Source organism: Mobula birostris, chromosome 22 (genome assembly GCF_030028105.1).
Source record: "Mobula birostris isolate sMobBir1 chromosome 22, sMobBir1.hap1, whole genome shotgun sequence".
Taxonomy (NCBI): domain Eukaryota; kingdom Metazoa; phylum Chordata; class Chondrichthyes; order Myliobatiformes; family Myliobatidae; genus Mobula; species Mobula birostris.
In genome coordinates, this window is record NC_092391.1 from 26,999,429 (window position 1) to 27,010,178 (window position 10,750).

The 10,750-nt window shown below is 43.6% G+C and overlaps 1 protein-coding gene across 1 annotated transcript in view; it reads right to left on the minus strand.

Annotated features, from left to right (window-relative positions):
* The window catches only part of surf4 (surfeit 4), a 20,105-nt gene extending 10,680 nt beyond the window's left edge, over positions 1-9,425 (minus strand). The window contains exon 1 of the mRNA XM_072240433.1: positions 9,247-9,425. Coding sequence (XP_072096534.1) covers positions 9,247-9,294 — 48 coding nt within the window. The 5' untranslated portion in view covers positions 9,295-9,425. The remainder of the gene's footprint in view (positions 1-9,246) is intronic.
* Between the last annotated feature and the right edge of the window lie 1,325 nt (positions 9,426-10,750).

The window sequence follows — 10,750 nt, forward strand, 5'->3', positions numbered from 1 at the left end:
AATATTCTAGGAAAGTTTCAGTCAGGTGTTAGAGCAAACCACAGCACAAAGACTGCCCTTACCAAAACCGCCAGCGCTGTTAAGCTCAGCACTGACGCTAACAGTCTCAGTTCTGATTCTTCGAGATCTAAGTGCTGCCTTTAACACGACTGACAACATTCTCCAAGATTGCTAAGCAAACTGGGTTGGCCTCTCTGGTAGTGCTCTTAATTGCTTAATTCTCCTGAAGAGAATTTCTTGTCTGTCTTGGAGACCACTTCTCTAAGATATAATGTACCTTTTGGTGTTGTTCAGGGAAGCTGTCTTGGTCCCCTGCTCTTCTCCTTATACACGCTCCCTTTTGGAGACATCATTAGAGAGCATAAATTTGATTTCCACAGTTATTCAAATGACACACGTTTGTATATTTCGGTTGAGCCTGATGGTGATAACACCCTACCTTTTCTGATTTCTGGTACGGCTGCTATAAACAAATGGACGAGCAATAAAAATAAAAATTGAAATACTTTTGGTTGGTCCCAAAGCCAAAAGAGATAAACTTGGGAAATCGGCTCCTCTGTAAAATCAGAAGTAACTGGCCTGGGTGTTACCCTCGATTCAGATTTGAATTTTAAATCTCACAAAGTAACCAAAGCAGCATTTCTATACTTAAGAAATATTGCGTAAGTATGTTAATTTCTGTCACGTAATGCTGCTGAAAAACTAATTCACTCCTTTATGCTGGCCTTCCAAAGTAACCTACTGATAAACATCAACTCTTTCAGGACGCTACTTTTAACCAAAACCAGGATTAGGGAACATATCACTCCCATACTACCTACTCCACATTGACTTCCTGGAACTTTTACAATTGATTTTAAAGTTCTCTTACTTGTTTTTAAAGCTCTTAATGGTGCGGGATCAAGAGTACATCCCAGAAGTGTTTTTGTTTTATAATCCTGCGTGAGCTCTCCAAGTCTTCTTTGGTTGGTCTTTTAAAATTAAACAATTTCCCTCAAAAGATAACTAGCAGGGCAGCTTTTTTGAACTATGCTCCTAAACAGTGCAATTCAATACCTAAAACAGTAAGGGATGCAGACTCAGTTGACACTTTGAAATGCCAGCTCAAAGCCGATTTATTTAATCTTGCTTTTTAACTAACAACCTGGTCTTTTATTTTCATATTTATTTTTAGTTTTTCATTTAAACTTTCATGTTTGCACTTAAAGATGCAGCACTTTGAATCACATCTGGATGAAAAGTGCTCGATAAACAAAATCATTTATTATTTCACCCTCCTCTGCCAACAATTTCAAGCACAAGAACACCAAGTAAAGCAACAACAAACTCAACAATAATTCCAACTACATAGCACCTTTTAATGAAGTACAAATTACCAAGGCATTTCACAGGAGCATTATTCAGTACCGAGCTCTACAAAGTCGAAAAACAAAGTTTGGCCCAAGAGGTAAGTTTTTGTGGAGTCAAATGAAGGCAATGCTCGCTGGTGATGGGGTGGCGGGGGGGGGGGGGGAGGGTTCTATGCTTTAAGGGAATGAAAAAGGGAGTTATCTGAAAACTAGGATACAAACAGAAATCAATGCAGAGATAATAACAGAGGTAACACTTAATGCGTGTAGTTCTCTGGTAAAGTCTTTTGGGGAGACTAACATTATGCAAGGCACTTCAAGAATGGAATAAAAACTGAAAATGCTAGAAAAACTCAGCAGGTCAGGCAGCATCATAGATAGAATCAATATTTTGAAATTGTGACCTTTCAACAGTTCTGATGAAGGACCACAAACACAAATCATCAACCATTTTTCTTTCCATAAATGTTACTGAACTGCTAAGCTTTTCCAGCACTTTTTGTTTGAGTTCAGATTTCCAACAACTACTTTTTTTCTCTTTAAGAATGAAAGCATCCTGCATTTTTCTTCTTAAGAGTTAGTTTTAAAATACTTGCTCCAGTAAAAAGAGAGATCAGGAGGAGCTTATTTGAAACCACACATGGCGCTTAAATTTGCATGAAGAAAACTGTAGAGAATTCAGCTGTGGATACATTATACTGCAATATGATAAGGAGATTGCTCTCTGCTGGCCACAAACATCAACACAACTTGATTGACAAGTTAAAGATTAAACATCAACACGTTTCAACATTTCCCCGCCTCTGTGCACTGAAACAGGCATGCTTGCATGCAAGACTCATTGATGCTGAGCTTTCACGCATGCAGCAGCCTCACATGTGGAAAAGAGCCTTCTGAAAATCCAAGTAAACAACATCCACTGACCCCCCTTTGTCCATCCTGCATGCTATGTCCTCAAAGAATTTCAGCAGATTCCTCAGGCATGATTTCCCCTTAAGGAAGCCATGCTGACTTCAGCCTATTTTACTGTGCATCTCCAAGTACCCTGAAACACTATCCATAGTAACGGACTAACATCTTGCCAATCACTGAAGTCTGGTTAACTGGCTTATAATTTCCCATATTTTGCCTCCCTCACTTCTTGAACAGTGGAGTGACATTTGCAATTTCCCAGATCTCCAAAACCACTCCATAATTTAGTGATTCTTGAAAGATGCCTCCACTATCTATTCAGCTACCCCTTTCAGAACCTGAGGTGTAGTCCATCTGGTCCAGGTGACTTATTCACCTTCAGAACTTACAGCTTCCAAAGCATCTTCTCATTAGTAATAACATCTATACTCACTTCTGCCACCTGACACTCTCAAACTGCTGCTACCTTCCACAGTGATGCAAAATATTTATTCATTTTGCCCACCATTTCTTTGTCCCCTATTTACTACCTCTCCAGCACTTTCCTATAGTCCAATGCCTACTCTTGCCTCTTACTGTTTATATATCTGAAAAAACTCATATTATTGGCCAACTGACTTACACATCACATTTTCTCTCATTGTCGTTTTGTTGCCTCTATTGTTTTTTTTTAAAAGAAGTTTCTCAATCCCCTAGCTTCTCACGAGTGTTTGCTACACCGTATGCCCTCTCTGACTTACCCTATTGGTCACAACTGCGTCATTCTCTTTTTAGAATGCTTTTTCTTTGGAATGAACGAATCCTACATCTACTGGGTTACTCCAGCCATTGCTGCAATACTATCACTCCTTCCAATCAACTTTGGCCAGCTCCTTTCTTTACCTTTACTCCAATGTAATTCTGTATTGTCATTAGAAATGCATGCATTAAAAAATGATACAATGTTCCTCCAGTATGATATCACAGAAACACAAGACAGACCAAGACTAAAACTGACAAAAACCACATAATTATAACATATAGTTACAACAGTGCAAAGCAATACCGTAATTTGATAAGAGCAGACCATGGGTACGGTAAAAAAAAAAGTCTCAAAGTCCCGATAGCCCCAACATCTCACGCAGATGGTAAAAGGGAGAAACTCTCCCTGCCATGAGCTTCCAGCGCCGCAAACTTGCCGATGCAGCATCCTGGAAGCACTCGACCACAGTCTGACTCTGAGTCCATCCAAAAACTTCGAGCCTCCGACACTGAGCACCATCTCTGCCGAGCGCTTCAATCCTGCCCTGGCCACCGAGCAACAAGCAAAGCCGAGGACTCGGGGCCTTCCTCCTCTCAAACTGAAGGATGAATTCTATGATCACTGCCTCCTAAGGGTTCCTCTACCTTAAGGTCTCTAATCAAATCTGCTTCATTACACAACACCCAATCCAACATTTCCTTTTCTCCCAAGTGTGTCCAACTACAGGCTGCTCTAAAAAGCCATTTATGGTCATTCTGCAAATTCCTTCCCATGATCCAGCACCAACCTGATTTCCCCAATCCACCTTATCTGCTTCTTACCACTGAGCAGAAGATACACCAACCTGAAAGCATGTACTGCTGTTCCCCAATGTATGGCACACTCCTGACCATAATTTACCTCATTATGGCCTTGCACCATTTGCCTACCTGCAATTCACTTTCTCAGTAACACTTTATTCTGCAGTTATTGTTTTATCTTGCATACATCAATGCCCGTGGTAAAGAATTGATATGCAAAACAAGTTTGGTACATGTGATAATAATTAACCAACAATTTACAAGTCTACATTGACTAGTAAAGCCAGAAAGCATCACCAGTATCTCACTCCACCACTGTTTTCTTTCTCACAGCACATTCAACTTCCCCAACCCTCCATTGTTTTGCCTGCTACTCCCTCCATTAGGAGCTGTTAACAGAAGCTAGTTAACCGAACATCATACCTTTGGGATTAAAGTGAGCTGATCATTTTACTTCAATTGATTGCTGAGTTTGAATTCTGGCAAACAGTGTTTGTAACCTGCAACTTCCACTGAGACAAATCCATCTCTCTGACCCCACCAACCAGCTATCTACGGAATTACCAGTCTCCTTCCACGACGCAGGGATAGCACTGTAAACACAGGGAACTAAAACAGGACCGAACTGGTAAACGTATGCAATGAGCAGTAGCATGAGGAACAATTTGTATTCCATTCACCTCCTCAAATCTCGTTATCACAAAATTAACATTTCAACCACAGTCCTTGCCTTAAAATATGAAATGGACAGGCCAATTTTTCCAATATGCTGGTGATCAAATCAATACACTCTCAGCAATATCGACAGAAAGAAAAATCAACTTATTGATTGCCCCTCGGGGATAAGGACATTCCTTCAATTTCAGTTCCACGGGCTGAGGTGATGAAAGAGAATCCTCCTCACAGTTTATCCTGAGCAGCTGTGTAACACGGGACTCGGAATTAGGGGCTGCTTCCAGAGACACACAGAGGGGACTTCAACTGCTGCAGAAAGACCATCAACTCAACTGAAAGACAGTTTGGTTGGAAACATGGTGGTCTTCCAGCACAGCGAAATGTCTGTAAGCAAATGCTGCTGACTGGCCATTCCAGTGCTGAGAGACAGCTTGAATCTCAGTGCAGTGTTACGTACCCCGTAACTGGGTTGCCAAACCAGCAGAAATGGACCACTCAGTTGGAGTCTGAATTACTAGAACTAAGAAAGTTTTATTAAAGAAACAAGCAACACAGTAATCGAAAGGATAATAAATGCAACAGTTCAGCAATGATAACCACACATGTGCACAGAATTAAGATAACAGCATCAATCAAGCTCTATCGTTGTCTAGGGATAAATGACCAATTTCAAAGTGACACAAAGTTCAGTCCAATTTAGTAGTTCAGTGCGCAGTAATCATTGCCATGGCGATGGACAACGTTGGGGGAGAGAGAGAGAGAACTGGAACGACTGATCATTCAGAAACAGCTTCCACTCCCAGACCGGCGATAATTGCTCACAAGCAGCTTTTGGGCAGGTTCTTGGTGATGTCACCTGAGGTCACCGACTGTGACCCCTCCTCCAGATGCAGTCGATCCTCTGCAGTGAACTCGGCACCCAAGCAAGGGTGGACACACACCGGGTTCCCGCTAATCGTACCTTTCCACCCTGTGCGTTGTCCGGTACTTCCCACCGACTCGTGAGAGGCGCACCGCTTCCAGGGTCTCATTACCTGGGGTGTCGTGTGTCCTGCCTTAGCAAACCTGTCCCTTTTTATCCCCCTGCTGGGGTATCGCCTGTCCATCACTTCAAACAGTTCAGGGTTCAAAGGGGGAGCCAATCTTGGCAATACTCAGACTGATGGCTCCTTCATTAACATCTCCACATGCTGCTTCATTGTTCCTTATCTCTCCTTCCCCCTGAGGACAGGTGGCAGACCAACTGCTGATGCCAACCCAGGCCAGCAAACATCTTAATTTTATGTGTATTCTCATCACAGCAGCTATTGTAAATACTCAGTGGGGAAGGACCACAGTTTAGGGTTCTTCTGCTACTGGATGTGGAGGAGCTGAAATGGGTGGGGACACCCTCAAATATTTAAACGTTGCATCAGCCCAGTGAACCAGATGAGTGGTAATGGTGCCATGTTCATTAAAAAAAAGTAAGTTAACACTACTGAATGTACTGACTCAGTTTATTAGAACACACAACAGTACAGGTCATTTGTATATAATTTAATTTCGGATAAAATGGTTCTTTAAAATTTAAAAAAGTGGGAGCCACACTGGTAGCTCATGAGATGATCTGCTCCTTCAGGCGTCTATGTGAGTTTCCTGTGAGTTCCCCAGTCATTCAGAAGATTTGGCAGAGTATGTGTTCACTTGTGGTACCATTCCAGAGCTGTGTATTGTGTGGTGTAGAGTACAAATCTCCGAAGCATTCAGAATCACTGGTGTCCAGGGAGAATGAGAGTTTCATACTGGGATTGAGACCTTGATCTTCAAGAACTATTTTCCTGAAATACTGCAGGTATTGAATCGCATCAGTAATGTCTGCCATCGCTGGGCGATTTCCCTTTAGATCTGGGAAGCATTCCACATTGATTGAAATCTGACCTTGCTTCTTTATTTTGGGAATTGGGTGCTATAGAGGAGACGTATGCTGGTAACAGACGTTTCTTCTGCAGTGCAAGACTTGAGCAAACCGAGACACCATTGACTTGGAGTCCAACTCCAAGCACAAGCAGCTCAGTATTGAGGCCTCACTGGGACGACTTGGTTCTGGAGTGGAGGTGAAGTAGGGTGAAAGGTTTCCTATTTATCCTGAAGGGTGGAGCTAGTCCACATTGACACCAGTGACTACCTCAGAATTCTGAAGTGTTGTGCAAACAGTTTATCTTCAATCCCAGGGACTACCATGCAGACTTTTGGCTTTATTGGAGCTTTACAAACTTCAAGTACAGCTTTATAATCTTCCAAAGTACTAGCTTTAAAAAAAATCAAGCTACAATTTTATTAAATCATACCTTCCTGCTTTTAAGTTATTTGGAAGCCAACCCTCCAATATTATTAAAGAACTGTACAATTATTTCTATGAATGGCTGAGTCAGCTATAATTACCCCCCCAAAAAAAACAATATTTAAATTTGTAAACAGCTCCTTGGAACTTAGTGCAACAGGGGAAAATCATTATTGTTCTTCTCTTGGATGGAGTATCAGCTCGTGGTATGACAACAAATGGAATTCTTCACTTCATTAATTTACAACAGATGAGGAAAATGCTGTTTGCTAGAGATCATTATGAGCCACCGAACTACAGATTGCTGCTGCTTTCTAAGACATTACGCTTTTTAAAAAATTCCATCCAATTGAGTGACATTTACGTTGCTCACTCTGGAAAGGTAAAGTCTGAGAGAGCAGAGATATTATTTAAGCAATCAATACTTACCTAAATGCTCAACCGCCATTTTTGCAAAACAGAAATTTAAAAAGATCTTAAATGTCTTTCTTGTGGATAGTACCAAGTTAGGGCAGAATGGGTCAGCAAGAACCTCTGTAAATTGCCTTAATTTTAACTCGAGCATGTAATCAAAGCTTCACTGCCCTCCAAGTGAAACATAGATCCTGTTTCAATACTGAAGGGACAATGGAACAACTAAAAATGCTCTCACCCTTTCATGGGACCATTTGCCCTCTTTAAAAATGCATGCAACTCCTAAGAACAAACTTGAACAGCAGCAAGAAAGATTGTCCTCCAGCCACGCTCAATGAAACCAGCTTAGCCAATCAGTACATGTGCCTAGCTGTGTGCAAGCTAAACTGTTGCCTTTCTTGTATTCTAAGTACTGCCACTGGCTGAGAAACGTTGCAGTTGTGTAGGTAGCCAATGAGGGCATATCTCAGTGTCATTAGGATATTTCCACAAATACACAGGGAGCAAGTTCAATAAAACTAGATGGGCTAACGGCCTGTTTCTGTGCTGTAGAGCTACATGACTCTAACAATTGGCACTCTGCTAGAGTTCACTGATGTCACTTAACTCTCCATACTATTCCAAGGATATTGACGTGAAATGCTAACTGTGTTTCTCTCATCGCATCTGGGCACATCCAGCATTTTCAGAACACCAGCAATCTGCAGGATTTTGCTTTTCCACTCTCTTTTGAAGTTTGCATATTTGTGACTTTGAGGTATATTTGTTAATGGATTACCAAAGTCTGAACCAGACTGCGTTGTCACAGTCACAATAAGCCAATATAACATTCCAATGCATGGTGTTAAACTGGAACCACAGCACTCTGAAGGTTAGAAGATACTACAATGATAAGGGTATGTTTACATTTGGGATTCCAATGTGAGACTGGAGTTTAAAAACGGTAGATCTATATCAGCAAACTCTATAAAATTAGAAAATATACACATAAAAGGATAAAGCAATCTATTAAACCTCATAGTCTACCTTGTTATGTGTTCTTTGCAAGGTATTGTCTATTCACCCAGCACTTTCTCTGTAACACTTTATCTTGCATTCAGTTTTGCTTTTCCCTGGTACTACCTTGTGTTGTCAAATAATCTGTATGGAATTCTAACCAATTTTTTTTTCAAATGTGCCTTGGTATACGTGATAATAATAAACCAATTTATTGCTGTGGTGGTGATGTGTGATGGAGAGCGTTGACTAGGTGCACCACTGCCTGGTATGGAAGTGCTGGATAGAAAGAGGCTGCAAGGGCTTTGGACGCAGCCAGCTCCACCATGGCCACAACCCTCCCCATCATCTTCATTCAGGAGGCATTCGGTATTAAGGAGCTTCACTCTCCAGGAATGCCCTTTTCTCATTACTATCACCGGGGTGGAGGTTCAGGAGCCTGAAGACCCACACTCAATGATTTAGTAAGAGTCTTCCCCTCCACCACTAAATGTCTCATTGGTCCACTAAACTACACTGTTGCTTTTTTACACTATTTTTTGGTAACTTAATTCTTATGTCTTGCATTGAACTGCTGCCACGAAACAACACGTTTCACGACACAGTGATAGCAAACCTGACTTTAGATTACTTTACCTTCTGTAATTAAGCTATTCTTTTACAGTTTTATGATTACAATGAAATTGGTGGTGATTTATTCTCGGCACAGCGTGCAGGGTGGGGGGACGACGGCCGAGAACTGGAGCTCGTCACTGCGGCGTCTGCTGGGGTCCCCTGCCGGGGGTAGAGGGGCTGAGGCTTGACGGCCGGCATTCCGGAGGAGAGGGTCGAGGGAGGGGAACCTGGGCCGGGGAGAGAGAGCAGAGGCTCGGAGCGGTGGGAGCCGGGACGCTGGGCCACGGAGAGCCCTGGGGTCGTTATTTTGACTAAATTAGGAGTTCCGCTAAAGCTGAGGGAGGAGAGGTGGGGGGGTAACCGACGAGCCTCCCACCGGGCTGGGGCTCGATCTCGGGGAGAGTCGGGGGCTCCGGCCGGTACCTGGTCAGCGATGTCCTCCGCCGCTCCCATGATATCGGTGTGACCCATGGCGCCGCTGCCGATGCCGCGCTCCCGCCGCTCGGGCTCCCCACCGGAAGTGATCCCCGCTCCCACCGATTGGGGAGGCGGGGCGGAGTCCGTCTGTCTCCCAGAACACACAGCGGCGCCACGCAGGTGCCACGTCGGGGCTGTGCGAACCGGTGGGGGCGGGGCGTGAGCGGGTGACGCACCCATGCGTCCGCCCACGCGCGCCGCGTTGCCAGCTGTCACTCAGGGCACCCGTTGTCCTGGGAACAGTGCGCAGGCGCACTACGGTATCGGCGCCCTCCTGGAAGAGGGGAAGGATGTCTCTCTGTAGGGGCTACATGAATGGCAATGGTACCATGGCTTTTTAAAGAAGCGATTGAAATCTATAGCAGATGACATCTCATTGGCCCTTCACTCAACCCTGGAACAATCTGGACTGCAAAGATGCATACATCAGGATGCTCTTTATTGACTACAGTTCGGCATTCAATACCACCATCCCCCCAAAACTAATCAATAAGCTTCAAGAGCTTGGCCTCACTACCTCCTTGTGCAATTGGATCCCTGATCTTCTCACTTACAGACCCCAGTCACTCACATTTCCTTCACAGTCTGCATCAGCACAGGTGCACCTCAAGTGTGTGGCTCCTGCTCTACGCACTTGACACTTGAAAGACTGTGTGGCTCAGCACAGCTCCAATGCCATATCCAAGTTTGCTGACAAAAGCACCGCCTTAGGTCACAAATCAGCATATGGGAGGGAGATTGAAAATCTAGCTGAGTGGTCCCACAACAACAACCTCTCACTCAACCTCAGCAAGACCAAGGAGCTGATTATCGACTTCATGAGGAGGAAACCAGAGGTCCATGAGCCAGACCTCATCAGAGGTGGAGAGGGTCAGCAACTTTAAATTCCTCCGTGTTATCGTTTCAAAGGACCTTCCCTAGGCCCAGAAAGCACGGCACTGCATCTACTTCCAAAGATTCAGCATGACATCTAAAACGTTGACAAGCTTCTGTAGATGTATAGTGGAGGGTATATTGACTGGCTGCATCACAGCCTGATATGGAAACACCAATGTCCTTGAATGGAAAAGCCTACAAAAATAGTGCATCCATCTCGGTCTATCACAGATAAAGCCCCTCCCACCACTGAGCACATCTTCACGGATCACTGTCGCAGGAAAGCAGCATCCATCACCACAGACCCCCACCACCCAGGCCATGCTCCCTTCTCATTGCTGCCGTCAGGAAGGAGGTACAGGAGTCTCAGGACCCACACCACCAGGTCAGGAACAGTTATTACCCCTCAACCATCAGGCTCTTGAACCAGTGGGGATAACTTCACTTAGCTTCCCTTGCCCCATCATTAAAATACCACTTCACTTTCAACTCATGTTCTCAATATTTATAGCTTATTTATTTATTATTATTATTATTTCTTTTTGTGTGTTTGTACAGTTAGTTGTCTTTTGCA